The 17,132-nt window shown below is 56.4% G+C and overlaps 1 protein-coding gene across 1 annotated transcript in view; it reads left to right on the forward strand.

The window, feature by feature from the left end:
• The window catches only part of OLFML2A (olfactomedin like 2A), a 31,780-nt gene extending 15,952 nt beyond the window's left edge, over positions 1-15,828 (forward strand). The window contains exons 2-8 of the mRNA XM_030535636.1: positions 2,875-3,138; positions 4,605-4,712; positions 6,152-6,337; positions 6,872-7,136; positions 8,469-8,708; positions 9,207-9,392; positions 11,593-15,828. Of these exons, the coding sequence (XP_030391496.1) occupies positions 2,887-3,138; positions 4,605-4,712; positions 6,152-6,337; positions 6,872-7,136; positions 8,469-8,708; positions 9,207-9,392; positions 11,593-12,194 (1,839 nt within the window). The 5' untranslated portion in view covers positions 2,875-2,886 and the 3' untranslated portion in view covers positions 12,195-15,828. The remainder of the gene's footprint in view (positions 1-2,874; positions 3,139-4,604; positions 4,713-6,151; positions 6,338-6,871; positions 7,137-8,468; positions 8,709-9,206; positions 9,393-11,592) is intronic.
• The last annotated feature ends 1,304 nt before the right edge of the window (positions 15,829-17,132 follow it).

Raw genomic sequence — 17,132 nt, forward strand, 5'->3', positions numbered from 1 at the left:
TCTAAAGCACCTGCTAACTCCCAAACCTCCCGATTGCTTTACAAATCATATAGAATGGCGGAGATGCATACTGGAATCATTTTGCCACCACTGAAATGCAGCCACCTCTGGGGTGAAACATAGCAGCTGTTCAGCAGCGCACAGCCCTATACTATAGTTTAGGACAGGAAGTGATGATGAATATTGTTTCCAATTGAAATAGCTGGGGAAATCAGAGAGAATCTGGCCAAAAAGTCTCTGAGATCTTCATTGAACAGAATCAGTCGGGACTTGGCTGGAAGCAGTATGATCTTTGAGTTCCTGCCTTAAACAGTAGCGTGAAACTGTTCGCTCTCAAACAGGAGCTGATTTCCATTCCAGTGGTGGTTGCATTTTAGTGGCAAATAAAGTTCCCTATGTCTAGCTGGTATTGGTTTAAGTTTGTCAAGGCTTTGGAATCATTCCCTAGGAAAGGTGCTACAGAAACGGAAGCTCGGTATCCTTATATCTGGGCACACAGGTGCTTTCTGCACACGCTGCCCTGTTAGCTAAATCCAGAGTAGGCTAGAAAAAGCTTCACAGAAGTAGGTCAAATAAATGCTAACCACAAATTGCACACACAGCCGCAAGTGGTGGTGCTGTGTGGTTTTAACTGCTGTGACCCATGGAGCTGGGATGCTGGGGCAGGTGGATTTCCCTGTCTGGGTCAGAGATGATGTGCCATGTTGTCAGCCAGGCTAAGCAGAGAGAGGGCCACATCTTGTGAGATCCAGGGCATCAGGGGAGATTAAAGGTCCTTGCTTTAGATCACGGTGTGTGGGAATCGTCTCTACGACAGCCGCACACATGGCCAGGATTACGCTGTGAGAAGTGATGTCTGCTGGCATGGAAACAAGAGAGGAACATGGCCACAGCTAGTGAAGCAGAGTTGGCCAAAGCAAGGTCTTCAGAGCCCTAGGTGCAGCCAAGGGCCACCCACCGGCTGTGGCTGCAGGGTAAGGATGAGCTGTCAAAGGCATTAGTTCCTGCAGTGCAGCGTGGCTCAGCCATGGCTGAGACACAGGCAGGCTCTGGGAAGAGGGCACTGGCCTCTGATTCAGAAGGGGACGTACATTTGTATGCCAATAGGTACAGCACTCAAGTGCTTGGAGGAGCTCAGGCTGCCAGTCTGAGCTCCCCATTCCCCCTGGCCTGGTGCACAGGGGGCATTTCACACAGGGCTCCTTCCTGGGAGATGACGAGACCTTCGTGCCCTAGAGTGCAAACGTTTCTTCCCTTTCTCCAGAACAGCAGCTCGAGCCCCTGAAATGTACCAGATGTGCCGTGCCCAGCCCCCAGTGGATGGGCAGCCAGGGACCAGAGTGAACTGGCCTTTTTGGAGACCCATAGAGAGTGGTTTGAAAAGAAACCCATTCAGACCGGCTCTTCTGGCCGGATGAGCCTCTCGGTGGCTTTTCTGAGAAGTATAAATGAGCTGCTTCCGCTGCGTGTGGGTTACTTCAAGAGCCATTGGTTTAGGATTGCTGGGCAGCAGCCCGAGTGCTTTTGCAGGGGATGCTTTATAAACACAAAGAATTGCTGCTGTCCTTAGTCCCTCATAAATAAAAACAAGCTGCTGCCAATGGTGGCCGGGAGCTGAGGGGCACCAGTGACCTGTGCTGGGCAGGAGGGCAGATTAGATGATCAGCTGGGGTCCCTTCTGGTCTTACAGTCCTCCATCTCCTCTTCGTGCTTTCTGAGCTCGCCCAGCAGTCCTCCCAGGCACTGCTTTGGGGCCTTTGAAACACCCCAGCAGAGGAGATGGGGGAGGGGAATTAACCATTTACTCCTTGCTCAGAGCCTCCCAGCGGCTTATTTGTCAGTCTCCTAGGCTGGAGCCTCCAGGCAGGGACTAGGTATTTGTGTCTTGCGCAGAGCTGAGCAGCAATAGTGAATAATGCTCCTTAGCTCTGAGCAGCTGCCTAGGAACGAGTCCTCTCCACCCTGCACAAGGCTGCTGTTGCTCACTGACCAGGCATTGGCCACCTCCCTTGGCCCTGCTCCTGAACATTCAGGGCCAAGGCTGGGGGTTCTGATGGAGCCTAAGGGACTTAGGTGCCCAGATTGGGAGTTAGGCCACTTTGAAAATCCCTGTTCCTCATGCCCAGCAGGTGCCCTGATATCAGTCAGAGGAGGAGGGCCCCACTCCCAGCCAGCCAGCCAGCCACCCTGGCATCTGTTGGAGGAGGAGGAAGGCCCTGGAGGGTGTCAGAAGGGGAAGGAGAGGTGCAAGCTCCCTTGTGCTCCTCTGCCCCCCAACCCATCAGCGTTTAACAAATACAAGGAAATGGGCTGAGCTGAGCAGGTGAGAGTAACGAACTGGCTCCCTGCACCCCTGGGAACATGCTGTGACAGAATGGGCATTCCAATGAAACCCACCTCCCAGAGAAGCCAGCTGGGAAAGGAGATTCTCTACTCCAGGGTAACACGGGCCCCGGAATGGACATAGGGTGGCTAGTCCGTTAGCTCAGGCTGTAGAGCTCGTACCTGGGCTCTAGAGGAGCCAGGGTCCGTCCCTAGCAATGGCCGAGGGTTTGGTTATGGCAACTCTTCCAGCTGGGGCTTTGGCCCTTCGTTCGTGCTTGTGGGTGGGGTCTTTAGGACTCCACGTTGATGCACCAGAGAGCAGAGACTTTCCTGGGGGAGCCCCAGCCCGGGGACACAAGGGATATGCAGGACACCTGGCTGTGGGGTGGCTCTTTGGTGGAAGGTGAACCCCAAAGGTGTTGGGACACCGGCAGGAATTCCTTCCTGACCCCTCTCCCAGTGTCCCCCATGCACCCCAGAGCCTAAGGTGTGACCCAGGACAGGCCAAGTCCCACCTGTCCTTACACGCCACCTCTTGCCCTTGCCTAGGTGTTTGGCGACATGGACCAAGTGCGGATGACGTCCGAGGGCTCTGACTGCCGCTGCAAGTGCATCCTGCGGCCTCTCAGTAAGGATGCCTGCAGCCGGATCAAGGATGGCAGCATGCGGGTGGAGGATTTCTACACGGTGGAGACAGTGAGCTCGGGGGCCGACTGCAAGTGCTCCTGCACGGCCCCGCCCTCCTCGCTCAACCCCTGCGAGAACGAGTGGAAGATGGAGAAGCTGAAGAAGCAGGCGCCGGAACTCTTCAAGGTACCTGGGTTCAGGCAGGTCTTGCACACCAGCCTCAGCCTCAGCCTCCACCTCACGGCTCGCTCCCACACGCTAACCTGGGCCCTGAACGCTACGTCCGGCCCTGGGTGCATGGACGCATGAGCTCCCACCCCCTCCCTTGCACCCTTCATACCCCAGTACCAGAGGCTGGTTCCAGCGCTCCTGCTCTAGAGGCTCATGCAGTGCCCTGATGAGAAAAGGCCATTTCTTAGGGGCTGGGAAGAAAAGAGACTGACTCCCAGTCCCAGCCAGACCTATCATGGGCTGATCGCGTCCGCAGCACGGCACAAAGGGCCCTTCACACCCAGCCCCGCTGGGGCATGTCAGGCGGGAAGGGCTGGGCCGTGTGGCATCAGTGAGGTCTGGGGTGAGGGAGGGAGAGCAGACAGCTGGCCGTGACTCCACAGTGCAGGAATCCCTGCTCCCCAGAGGCCAGACAGCAGATTCTCCCAGCAGCGCTGACTCCCTGACAAGAGCAGATCTGTGCTGGGGCCTGCAGGCTTCCCGGGAGGCTGCGGCTCTGTTGTCCTTTGTGCGTGAGAGATGGCGCAGGGTCGAGAGCTTCTGGTGGCTAAATGTCACCAGCTAACAATAGGCAGTGTGTGCCCTGCTCACTCCCTCCATGCAGCTGTGCAGGCCGCCGGCTCGGCCCACCGGGCTCTGCGTCAAAGGAGTGGCCAGGGAGGGGCATGAGCTGCCCTGCACCCCATGGGCAAGGTCCGACAGACCAAGGCCAAAGAGGGTCCACACCGTAGAGTCACTCAGTGAGGATCTGAGTCACCTCGGGCAGTTTCCAGGCCTGGGCTTATCCCCACCCAAGGATACATTTCACCTTTAATGCTTCTGGCCCCTATGCAGCTGCACTGCAAGGCACACGACTGATCCCAGCTCCCAGCGGGCCGAGGTACTATGGACTCAGCGGAGTTAGTGCCTGTAGTGTCCCCTCCCTCTATCATTCCTCAGCCCCCGTTTCCCCTTCCTTAAGTCTGCCTCGGTTCCGTAACGCTCTGGAGTGGGTGGGGCCCTTTCTCTGGAAGTGTGTGTATGTGGGCAGGGTGGAGGCACAGGGACAGACAGAAAAGTGGCATGAAATTAAAATCAGGGTTGGGATTATTGGTAGTGGGAAATCCCAGAGGATATGGTAGCTGGGCATCATTCTCTCTCTGTGGGTTCCTGCACCAGGTTCGCATTCTACACAGCATCTCAGCCCCACAAAGCTGCTGCCTACCTATTTTGCATCTATGGCATCGTGTGCTGGGACCGTAGCAGTCCCGTGGTGCTCCCAACACTGAGTCCTGTTGCATTATATTGCTCTGCCCACTTGTGTGATTTTGATCTGCAGGAAGCCACGTTGAATTTTCCTTCCTTCTGGGGTCCCTGTTTACTGCAGCCCCCACTGTCACCTGCTGCTCTTGGAATTCAGCTTCAAGGTTTTTCCTTCACAGCTGCAGTCCATGGTTGACCTGCTGGAGGGAACGCTGTACAGCATGGATTTGATGAAGGTCCATTCATACATCAACAAAGTGGTCTCCCAGATGAATACTCTGGAGGAGGTAAGAGCAGATCCTGCGCACTGCTGTTTCAGAGCCATCCCAAAGCAGTGCAGCCAGATGAGCAAACACAAAAGCCAGCACCTGCTACTGCTGCCCAGCGACCACTCTGCCATGGGATGCAGAGACTGCTAGCAGGAAACGAGTGCTGATAACGTCCTTCTTCCCTGTCCTCTGGCTGGGGATGGAAATCTCCACTGAGGCCATTAGAACCACTGGATGAGTTAACCCTCTCCTGGCCTCTCCTCACCATTGCCAGGGCAGATGTGAGACAGCCAGGTTTCACTGTTTCATTGAGCTGCTGGCTACAGGCACCTCACACTTCAGTTGTGCAGGCATCCGGGCTTTGGCCAGGGGGTGGGCTGAGAGGATCATATTGACAGTCTGCACATGGGGATGAATCTGATCCTGCAAGACTGGCCCCTGCCCAGCACAGGTGTGTTGGGTCATGCGGTGATTGTGAGAGCATGTCCTTTCCCAGGGCAGCTAACGAGTTCATGGGAGTCTGCCTCGCTCACCTGCCAGATTGAGCGAGGGTGGCTCACTCTTACCCTGGCCCCGCCCAGCGCTGGTTCTAGTGGCTTGTGCGTCAGCTGCTCTAAGCTCCCCACACCCGGGCAGTGATGGGCCTTGCTGTGCTGTGACAGCTGGTCTGTGAGCACGCCAGTGGCTGAGGGCCAGCGGGCAGGGCTAGGGCAGCAGAGGTTGTAACCTGCCATTGTGGCTCTGTCATCTGGAGAGTCGGGGACCCTGGCTGTGCTGCCCCTCAGGCCAGTTCCTTACCTCCCCCCACTCCCATGGCCCATGGCAGGGAGGGGGACGGGCACTGCACCAACACTCGGGGAAATGTGGGTCCTGCCCTAGAGCTCACAGTGAAACTGACCCAAACACAGCCAAGGGCAGGGGAAGGGATAGGCACCAGGGTAACGACCCAGGTGGGGGTTGTGCTCTGCCTGGTCAATTACACAGGCTGAGGCCTGGGGGCTATTATGAGTGTCGGGTGGGAGTGACTATGAGCAAGGAGTAAGAGAAAGGAATCGCCTACCTAGAGATCCTTCAGCTGCCTGCAGAAGTGATGCTTCCCAGTCACCACCAGGCATCACCTGAGCAGGTTAGCAGCACTGGCTCCCTCTCCCAGCTGAGAGGTTGTTTGCATTGGGCCCTGGGCACTGGGACTTGAGCAGGACAGTACTTCCCTGTCCATCCTGTTCCCAGCCCCCTCCCAGAGCTTGGAATAGAACCCAGGAGTCCTAGTTCCCAGCCCCACTTGCCCCAGCCAGTAGACATTGTTGTCATCCCCTGGAAGTGGGATAGGTTTCCTACTTCCTTTATGCCCTTGGTTTATAGAGAAATGTGAAACCTTTTGCCTGAACCAAAGGATGATGGAAGCCCCATCAGGGCTCAGCTACTCACGCCCTGTTCCCTTCCCGCCACTTGCTCAGACCATCAAGACCAACCTGAGCAGGGAGAATGACTTCATGAAGGAGAGCGTCGTGCACCTGGCCAACCAGATGAAGCGCTATGAGAACTACTCCGACATCATGGTCAGCATCAAGAAAGAGATCTCTAACCTGGGCTACCAGCTGCTGCAGAAGGATGCTGCTGCCGTCCCCGAGAGCAAGGCCCAGGTAACTCCCTGCCCTCATCACCGTGCACACGCTTGCAGGTGCTAGCCTGATCCCTTTGGCGCCGGCTGCAGAGCTGAGGGGGCCGCACGCTGGGCAGAGCGAGGGCCCAGAGGAGGTGCTGCGTTGCTGCGTTCTGGCACTGCTGGGGTGGCAGCACCTGTGCTAAATGATTAACTCCCTTTGGCCCATTGATAGAGTCAGTCAGGGCCCCCCAGGCCTGGACATGGGCCAAGCCCAGCATGCAGTGGGCCTGTTGCATACTCTGGTCTCTCTTCCATCCCGTCTTCGCTGCCTTGGCTGCTGCCATCTTGCAGGTAGCCTCTGTTCTGTTCAGAGTTCATCTCATGCCCATCACCATGGTATCTGAGCCCCCTCAGAGCAGGATTCCTGCCAGCTGCGCTGCCTGGAGCCCCTCTTTTTGCAGCAGGTGCTTTGTGATCCCAAGCCATTGGCCCCACACGATGCAAGAGCCTGGCCAGACACGGCACCACTGCTGCCCACAGAGGTGCCTCTGAGCCTGGCTCTGTCTCCTAGGACACGGCCAGGGCCAAAGGCAAGGAGGCGAGCAAGTATCCCAGTGCCCGCAAGAGCCTGGGGGACAAAGCAGCTGTGAGAGCCCCCAAGGAGAAGCTGCCGAAAGCGGAGAAGCCCAAGAAGGAGGTTCTGAGGGTCAGACTGGGCGCATCGCAGCCCACCCCCAAGCCCAAGCCCTCTGTCCACCAGCAAACAGTGATCCGGGGCATCACCTACTATAAGGCTGCCAAGCAGGAGGAGGCCGAGAGCCTGGTCAGCAGCCGAGGTAAGTGCCCAGACCCCTTGGAGCGGGCACAAGCACCTCAGCAGGCCCAGCGTGGCATGTGGTTGAGAGGACAGGACTGTGCTGGCTGGGGAAGTCAGAGGGTGTATCTGGGAGGCCCTGCCAACCCATCCTCGGGGAGCCTCAGACCCTTCCCCACCAGTACGCCATGGTACTCCCCCTCAGAGCCATCTGCATGGTCCACCACTGCTGTGAGCACCCAGCCCCTGTGTGCCCCCCGCTCTCTCCTGTGGGGCAGGGAAGTGCAGGGGGCCAGGCACTCAGCATTTACCTCTTGGGATTTGGCTTCAAGGCCTGGTCTTAGAGCACAGGAGAAAGTGAGTTCCAGCATTTGGGCACATCACAAAACCACCTCAGCGACCGAGATAGGCACGGGCTCTTCTCAAAGGGGACCCAGGGATGGGATAATGGGGGCTGCAGGTCTGGCCACCAGCAGAGCTGTGGATGGGTGGGTGAGGGGGTGAGAGCGAGGAGCCCAGGGCTGGGTTAGATGGGGGGCTGCAGGACAAGACCAAAATGCATCAGGAAAGCTGTGGTGAGCAACCCTACATTTAGTGGCATAAAAGGTTGAAAAGCAAATCCCACACTCAGCCGCTGGGAAGTTTCCTGGCCTCCAGCCTCGGGGTAAATCCATTCCCTGGATGCTGATCCTGTCCCCGCCTGCGCTGCACTCCCTGCTTCTCTCAAACACCGTGTTTGCACACTCAGTGGAGCTGTTTGCACACTTAGTGGAATGAGTGAGGGATTTCAGAAGGAAGCAGCCCCCTTTTTTACACAGCTCCCAGGCAGGTGTGGGGCCCCATAGGCCCAGCCCTTCTCTGAGCCCCACAGTGTTTTCCTAGGTCTGGGGCAGCTGGTTTAGTTTAATGAAGAAGGTAGAAAGGAGGGTGCATGTAGTTAAATGCTGCAGAAATCCAACCTGGGGAGCCCAGGCCCTGCATCCTGTTTCCCCTGCCCTCTTGCCTTGCCTCTGCACCCCCTGCCACCCAGTGTGCTGTGGAAGCAAGATAGCAGCGGAGTAGGGAAGAGATGGGACTCTCGGCATCTCCTCCCCTTCATGGTCAGCTCCCCAGCGGCATGGGACATGGGCTGCCTTGGAGGGGGCAGGATGGGGTGGGCAAGGGAGGGAGTCAGATGCTCAGCACAGGAAAGAGAGTAGGGACTGGGGGTGGGGTGGAGGAGTGGGAGACAGACTCTCCACAGCCCTGGCCTGTTCCTCAGCACAGCTCCTGGCCCACCCTCCTGGCACTCCTTGTCTGACAGCGCCAAGCTGAGAGAAGGGAACGGCAGTAAGGGTTCTGCTTCTTTCCTCAGAAAGCCCCGGGAAGGGGAGCCCTCGGATGGACCGACCGGAGGAGAGGAACCCCAAGTCCTATGCTGCTGCAGAGGCCCAGGGGAGAGTCGGCGAGCGGTCAGAGACCACCACTGCCCGCTCCACCCGGACCCCCAGCACCACCCGGACCCCCAGAACCACTACCTGGAGCTCACCGGTCACTGTCCTCTCCATGGGGGACAATGCTGAAGGCACTGAGGGGCTGGAAGCGACTAACCAAGGTGGGTTGGGGGCACCTCACAAGTCCCTCAGGTGGGCAAGTGGGGCCAGGCCCAGACTGCAGCTGGAGGACTTGCTCTGTGGACATGCGGCTACTGGCACATAGCTGAGTGGGCTCTGGTGACACTGCTGGAGCTGTGGTCCCTCCGAGGTGGGGCTGAGGGGCCCTGGGAAGGTAGGGGGTGGGCAGGGAAGCTGTCCATGCTGTACCTGTCCTGTGGCTAGAGTGGCTCAGTCCCTGGAGCGGGCGGGCGGCACGAAATCCAGTCACACGGTGAGAAGAAGGCAACATCTCTGGACTTGAGGAGGCAGGGGGGCTCCTAGAAGCAGATGTTTTGAACCTCTGTCTGGCCCATTGAAACAAGCCGGCTGGCAGGATAAAGAGGGGAGGCTCTCCAAGGGCGGGGAAAGGTCTCCTTGAGGGTGGGCCTGACTGGCTGCTGTGGACACTGGCTGGGGGAGCAGGGCATGGCAGTTAGCTGCTCTTGTTGGCTCGGCAGTGAAAGAAATGCAGTGTGAGGGCACCATCGAGTCTGTGGAAACCCCCGTGAAGCACCACAGCTACGGGCGTAACGAGGGGGCGTGGATGAAGGACCCCGCGGCCAGAGACGACAGGATCTATGTCACCAATTACTACTATGGCAACAACCTGGTGGAGTTCAGGAGCCTCGACAACTTTAAGCAAGGTGAGGGGCTCTGGGGACACCTGCTAGGCGAGGGCTCCCCCCCAGAGCCGCAGGGAATGACGTACCTAGTTAGCCTCACCTCCCCAATTACTCAGCACGTTGGAGGTTGGTTTGTTTTTTGGAGATGGGGGATCGTGACTAGGGGATTCACACTGTGCTGCTTGGTTCTTAGAGACTGGCTCTCACTCCAGTTTTATTCTGGTAGCACCCAGAGCCCCAGCCAAGTTCAGGCCCCTGCTGCGCTCGGCGCTGCACACCCCAGAGTGAGAGGCCGACCCTGCCCCAAAGAGCTCACAGCCTCAGTGGGCAAGACAGGGGAGTGAGGGCAGGCAGAGCTGTAGAGACAGGGAGGGACTTGCACAAGGTCATCCGGCAGGCCAGGGGCAGGTCTGGGGCTAGCCCCAGCCGCTAGACCCACTGCCGCTCAATAGGTCACACGGTGCTGTTTCTGTCTCCTGATTGGATGAGTATAACTACTAATGGCGTGAGAATGTAAAATATGTTTCCCAAGGGTCCTTGCGCTGGTAACTGTGCATGTGGCATCCCCTGAAAGCCCCAGTGCGAGGGCAGCTGCAGGGAGCGCACACAAAGGGGGCAAGGCTGAGCTGCAGTGAATTCATGTAGCACCTCTAATCACCCATGGGAGAATGGCTGACATGCTTCCCTCACCCCCTGCTTGGGAGGGGCAGGGGTGGACTGGGGGAGGGGAGCTGTCCTCACTTCCTCGGGCTGTTCCCAACTGCACCTGGCCTGTGGTAGGGCTTAGCAGTAAGACTCACGGAGCAGAGAGCACATCTGGAAACATTAACTGTGCCCCGTGTATCGGATTCCTCTTCCCACTGACGGCGTCTGGATTGCTGCCACTCAACAGACCCTGCGTCCCCAGAGCTGTGTTTGTGTGCCAAGGCAGACACCGAAATGCTTTTCCCATACAGCAGATGAAACCAGCCTTTGGAAGCGGATCAGGGTGGCTGGCATGACTGCGCCGTCAGCGGCACAGGGAGGTCAGAGCTGCTGGGAGCCGTACACATAATCTGCATGTTGAAACAAGATAAAAGAGAATCTGGTGCTTTCCAAAGTTCTGGGGCGTGGACAGGGCCTGGGAGACTGGAGCAGCGCCTGGGGAATCAGGCAGGTCCTGGCACCTGGACATCGGGTTATACGAGTTCACTTGGCTGGGGAGTCCTGGGGTCCTGGGGAGAACGTCCCAGGAATGAGGCCTGGATGCTGCTGATATGTAGAGAAACGGGGCTGATTTCCCAGGGCTGAACAAGAGAAGCAGCTCCCGTCCCATTGCAGGGCTGCGGTAGGAGCCATACAAATGGGACTCGGTCTGAGCCCCGCACCTGCCTCATGCTGAATCCAGAGCTTTCATCTGCCCAGATCAACTCAGGAAGAGACTCACGGGTATGGCTCTTTAGCTCACTTTGTGACCCGTCAGAAAGTCCAAGCCTTCCCTCCCTGTTATCCATCCCTCACCTATCCTGGGGCTTCTCTGAGCCCAGCCTCCAGACTTGTCCATGTTCATCCAGCACGGATGTGGCCTGAGATGAGAAACACCAACAGACTCAGACTCTTTCGGAGCCTGCCCAGGGCCAGAGTCAGTAGCCAGAGGGAATCTCTCCCATTAGGACCATGGGACTCACCACCTTGGGTCAGAGCAGGGGCCACCTGGCCCACCTGCCCAGAAGGTCTCCTTAGCACCTGTAGCAGGACTTACCGCCCTTATCAATGTTGCACAGCTCACAACTCTAAACACGAGAGTCTTCCGGCTTGAACAGAAGCTGGTTTATTCTCTTCCCAGAGTTAATGCCTGTTAGGCAGGCGGGAACTTGTGCTGGAACTTTGCCAGCGGGTTTATGGGCTTTGGTTTATAGAATGCTCTGGCCGGGTCTGGAACTCGGTAAAAGCAGTTTGCTCTCACTAGAATCCTTTTCTAGTCACCCTCTGCTGAGCAGCAACAGCTAGTCACATCCTCAGTCCCAGCTTCCATTTCTGCCTCCCGGCCCTGCCCAGGTGGGTGCAAGTTGGCCTCTCAGGCCTGTCTGGTAGGAGCAGTCAGCTGGCAGTGCAGAAAATGAATGTGCAGAAGAGGCCAATGGGATGTGGGGGAGGGAATGTGGCCAGTGGGAGGTAAGGAGCCTTTCCTGGCTCAGGTGCCTAGTCTTTGTGCCTTAAAGAGCTTTCACTTTCACCACAGGTCGTTGGAGCAACCTGTACAAGCTCCCTTACAACTGGATCGGGACCGGCCACGTGGTCTACCAGGGGGCGTTTTACTACAACCGTGCCTTCACCAAGAACATCATCAAGTACGACCTGAAGCAGCGCTTCGTGGCTGCCTGGACCCTGCTTCATGACGTGATGTACGAGGACTCCACACCCTGGAAGTGGAGGGGCCACTCGGACATCGACTTTGCAGTGGACGAGAGCGGACTGTGGGTCATTTACCCCTCAGTGGACTATGACTACTCCCAGCTGGAGGTGATCGTCCTGAGCAAGCTGGACCCCAGCGACCTCTCCGTGAAGAAGGAAACCACCTGGAAGACGAGCCTCAAGCGCAACTCCTATGGGAACTGCTTCATTGTCTGTGGCATCCTGTATGCCGTGGATGTGTACAACCAGAAGGATGGGCAGATCTCCTATGCCTACGACACCCACACGGACACTGAGGCCAACCTCAAGCTGCCCTTCCTCAACGAATACTCCTTCACCACACAGATCGACTACAATCCCAAGGAGAAGGTCCTCTATGCCTGGGACAACGGCCACCAACTGACCTACAGGCTGCACTTTGTGGTCTGAGCAGTGGGCCATGTGTCTCGGCATATGTTGGTCCTACCACATTGAGCACTTCTAGCTGTGTATCCAGGGGCAAGGCGCCTCCGTGTGCCTCACACCTCTTCTGTACTTGGGCTGCAAACAAATCCACATACTCGCCCACCCACTGCCACGGACCTTTAACAGCCTTTGCGAGTTAGTCATTGCCAGAAAACGGGCAAACTGGCCTGGTGCAGCCAGGCCGTGGCCATGATCAGTGCCTTGCAGGAGAAGACCTTGGTGCTGTCCCAGCACCGGATCCAAAGAGCTCTCCAACCAGCCAAATATCATTCCCCTCCTACAATCAGCCTTAGCCATTCTCCCTGGATCTTCCAGAGCCAGGTGGTAGCTGGGGGAAGGTGCAAATAGGATCTCTCCCTAGGTTTCTAACACCAGCCATTTGCTCAGCATCTTGGGCTCAGCTTTCCACCCTTCTTGTCCAAGTCCAGTGCTAAAGTATTGCGCATGCAGATTTTACATGGTGGGTGGAGGTAACAGAGACGTCGTTTCCTTACATTCCAGCCCTAGCTTGGAGGCTGGGGGAAGAATTCCCCATATACCCTCCAGCAGAAGCACAGCCATGGTGGTATTAATTCACTCAGTCCCTACAAAGCATTGGACCCATTCTCCTCCATCACCAACCGATGGCTTTAAGCCCTTTTCATTCAATGGTCAGCGTGTTTCAGCCTCCTAGATTCATTCCTGAAAGCCACCTCAGCATTTGCTGAAATCGCTTGTCTCATGTAACCACACCTAAATGACCAGGGGATCTCTTTCTGTAAGTCCTGATGCTGACACCAGGGATAGGAACTTTGCTGGCAACTGGGTGCCAGTACATTTCCAGGCTGGTCCACATAAGGCAAGGTCTTATTTAAATGATTAGCCATCCGGCCGCTGATCTATACTCTGCATTGGCTCCTGTAAATAGTGACCCCGTGTATTCCTGTACGAAGCTGTAGCTTGTGGTGCCAATTGCCAGATTTTGGAGCATTGTTGCTCCCTTCTCCACATCTGTCCACTGCCCCAGCCAGTGTGGGGTGAGCAGAGCTCTCATTGCATGTAAATCTGGAAGGAACTGAGCTATCTCTGAGCGCCCAGCGGGGGGGAGGGGTTTGCTCTGGCTCTGCACTGCAGCTGTAACCCCAGAGGGTTGAACATCTTGGGTTGCTAGCAGGAGTTAGGATCCTTTTTCTGTTTTCCCCAGTTGCTTTGTTATGTTCACAGGGTGAGCAGCACCTGCTGCAGCCCTCCAAGCAGAAATGCAGGCGCCGTGTCTCAAAGTGGCTTGGTGACATGGGCATCATACCCCATGCCCAGAGCACTTGCCATGGAGCCTGCATGGTGCCCATTCTGCCCAGAGCCTGCCACATTCACGATATTTCATGTGCATAAAATTTGCAACATCAGCATTCTTTGTAGCAGGACATCCCCTAGAGTCCCACTGTTTGCCTTCCCCTTACAGGATCTAAGTCTTGGTTACCATCCCTCAATCCTGTCTGAGAATGGTTAGATATATGGTCTACTCCAGAGCCCAGCAACAGCTGGTGGACGGCCTCTGGTGACATGGCTGCCTGCAGTAGAGACCCCAAAGGGGAATGAAAGACACAGCAGATAATTAGATGAATTCGGCTACTGGAGCAGAAGAATCTCTCAAAGCTAGAGACTAGCCCAAACCAGCTGTCCAGCACTTCACCCAGTGAGTAGACTGGCAGTGCCCCCAACCAATTAAACTTCCTACAAGCATTCCATCCTCAGACCTGGCTGTCACTGGCCCAGGGCAGAGCCTTTGCAGACGTTGGGTAAGAGCTGGCTTTGCCAACCTGGCCTTTCAGGGTCTTGCATACAGCACTGTGCTCCCTGCCCCCTCTGCCGCAGCCCACACCGAGTGCCCCTCCGCAGCAGCAGCACCACAGCGTACTCCCCAGGAACAGTGGTCAGGAGAATATTTTGTGTCTGTGTAGCTGCCTCATAACACGACTCAGCAAGACGGAGGGAGCAGCCCCACATGCCCATCCAGTTCCCCTTGGCTCCGGCAGGCAGTGTGTGCTTTGGGCCATCCGTGTGATCCCCCGTGGCTGGGTGTCCATGGGATGAGCTTGGTACTGATGTGCCCTCCCCCACAACAAAGCGCACTAAGCAGACATTGCTACTGTGTTCGACAGCCATGTGCAGGCACGAGCAGCTGGCCCTCTCTGTGCCATAAGCCCGGGAGGCCAGCGCAGCCCGGGCCCCAGGACCTTCAGCTATTTCCCAGGCCCAGGCTCACCAGCAGGGTCCAGACAGACTTTCGACTTCTGCGTCAGGTGCTACATTTTAGTTCTAGCTCGTGGGAAGGTTATAAAGCCAAAGCTGGCAAAGGCAAGAAGGGCAGACATTGGCACTGACGCACCCCCTAAAACAGTACTGGTCTCTGACACAGATGGCTTTGATCTTGCATGGGGTTGGCCTGGTACTAACACAGAGGTTTGCACAGAAATGTCTTTCCCGAGGGGAAGGTTCACTGTGCTTCCCAGCATGGAACACGGGCTGTTTTTCTTTGCTGGCCATTCCAAAGAGCAGGGTTTGGTTTGTATCTCTGCTCTCCCTGGCACAGGTCTGAGTTCACAGCCTGTGCCTGATACTCCAGCTGAGGGGAGTGGGAGCAACGCCAGGCACTCAGACAATCTCTGAGGGTTTTGCCCAAGCCCTGCTAAACTTTCCCCATCACTGGTCATCCCCAGGACACCTGGGTGGGGGAGATGCTGCCAGGTCGCCTCATCCCACTGCTGGAGTCAGTCAGCAGCAGAGTTTCTGGCAGCTCTTGTCAGCCACAAGCTTTCCCCAGATGTCCCTGAGCAGCTCTGTGCCCAGGAAAGTGGAAAGGTGGAGGCTGGGAAGAGAATGGTGCTGGGAAAGGCCGTGAGGAGGAAGTGGAGGATCGGGGTGCTGGTTGCATGGGGAGGCTGCTCAGAGCTGAGGGCTGCGATCACAGAGGCAGGTGACCTCCACCGTTCCAGGGTGTGCGGCACCCCTTCCAGTGCCCCCTTGCACCTCTCAAGGGGGAAGAGTTTTTCCAGCAGCTCTTCCAGCCCAGGCTGCCCCTGGAGTCCCACAGCAAGCGCATTAGGACCATCATCAAAATGCATTTCCTTTAATATCATAGCGGCCCAGGCATACAAGTGCCTTAATATGCCACTACGGGTGCTGCTGTACTGCAGATTGGCCTTACTCTGATGCCCCAAGAGCAGGGGTTTGAGTGCGCTCCGGCAAGAGGGGTTTATTTGGGTTACTTCATCCTGGCATAAGCAGCAACCACCTACTGCTAGTTTAGAAGATGTGATCAAGCTGTCTCTGCTTTCTGCAGCTTCTTAGCTTACCACTGATGTGCACTCAGGGCAGCAACACTCACCTGGCAAATGAAGGCTCCCCAGTGCTGGCTGTTAACTCCACTTAGATTAATGACGCCTGGCAAGGGAACAAGGCTGCAAATGGCAAGCCATGTATGTTGCCCAGACAGTGTTTGCTGCGTTCACAGGCTCCCAGCCATTGAGGGAGGGCTAGAACCAGGGAGTGCTTGGCTTGATTTCCAGTCATTCTTAGAAGTGAACAATATTAAAAAAAAACACGATAAAAAACCTAATTTCTGTCTGTCATTTCACCCAGGAGCACTGATCTGCGGACCCACCCCACTACCGGCATGTCCTGGTCAGTGCTGGCCCAGTCTTGCAAAGACAAGCTCTGCAGCTGAACAATGGTTCATAAGAGCTCCCTGCAGCGGCTTGGGTTCTCTGGGTCCAGACTCTGATCCGCTGGGGAGCCCTGTGCCCCAGGGTCCCAGCTACCTTCTGCCCCTGGAGAGCTGTGCACTCCCATGTCTACAACCCTGCCCCCCCAAGCAGTGCCCATAGCTTAACACAGCAGCCAAAGAGACGCATTCACCTGTCTTTGGGCTTCTGATTAGCTAATACACCCTGTGCTCATTCCCAGCCTGGGCCATCAGCCCTTGGGGTGAATCTCCAGATCCTGCTGCCACTAGGACACAAGGTCTTTACAGGGCATTTCTGTATGGCCCACCCAATATTCCTGGTTCAGTGCCCATTTGGTGGGGATGGCGTCACCCTGCAGCCACAGCCCAGTCACCATGGTTAATGGGAAACTTGACTCTAAATAAATCCGGGAACGCTCCAGCTACAGGGGAGCTGCAAGCTCCTTGCCATGTTTTCTGACAGAGAGGGGCTTGCGATGCCTGCTCTCAGCCTGTCTGTAGTAGGTGGCTGTGAATGCAGGCGCTTCTGTCAATGGAAGAACAGAGGGACTACAGAGCCATTCATGTGCTGCAGGCTGGATTGTCAACCGCCCAATGCTTGAGCCCAGGGCAAGGGTGCTGGTTGGAGACGCACAGTAAAGTCTCGTGGTGTGAACACACGAGAACTGGATCCCAAGGACATATTCCCACCCACCCCTGGGACCTCCCAAAGAACACGCAGAGCTTAAACAATCCCCTCCGTGCCCAGCGCAGCCCTGCCCCAGCCTGGGCTGCCTCCCTCTGCTCACTGAACTGTAAAATCATTCAAAAAAATATATTCCCTCAGCCGCGAGCATGGAGCACAACTCCCTGCACTGGCCCCGGCCCTGGCTTCTCCAGCATGTGCCCATTCTCACGCTGCAGTGGGAGGGGCCTGCCACCCTGCACTTCACCAGAGCCCCCAAAGCCCTCCCCAGAGCCCTGCAGCAGGCTAGAGCCCTTGGCACCCATTTTTGCTGCAGCTGTGTGTTTGGGTGATAATGCTACCGGTGGTGACATAATGTGCTTTGACTGGTGTGAAGCGCCTGACCTGGTACCACGCGACATTTTGATTGAAAAACAAGAATGAGATCAACTGAACCTGGCACACATTCAGTGGGTTGAAAGCTGGCTGACTGATAGGTCTCAAAAGGTAACTG

The sequence above is a fragment of the Gopherus evgoodei genome, chromosome 16, assembly GCF_007399415.2.
Source record: "Gopherus evgoodei ecotype Sinaloan lineage chromosome 16, rGopEvg1_v1.p, whole genome shotgun sequence".
NCBI classification, from domain to species: domain Eukaryota; kingdom Metazoa; phylum Chordata; order Testudines; family Testudinidae; genus Gopherus; species Gopherus evgoodei.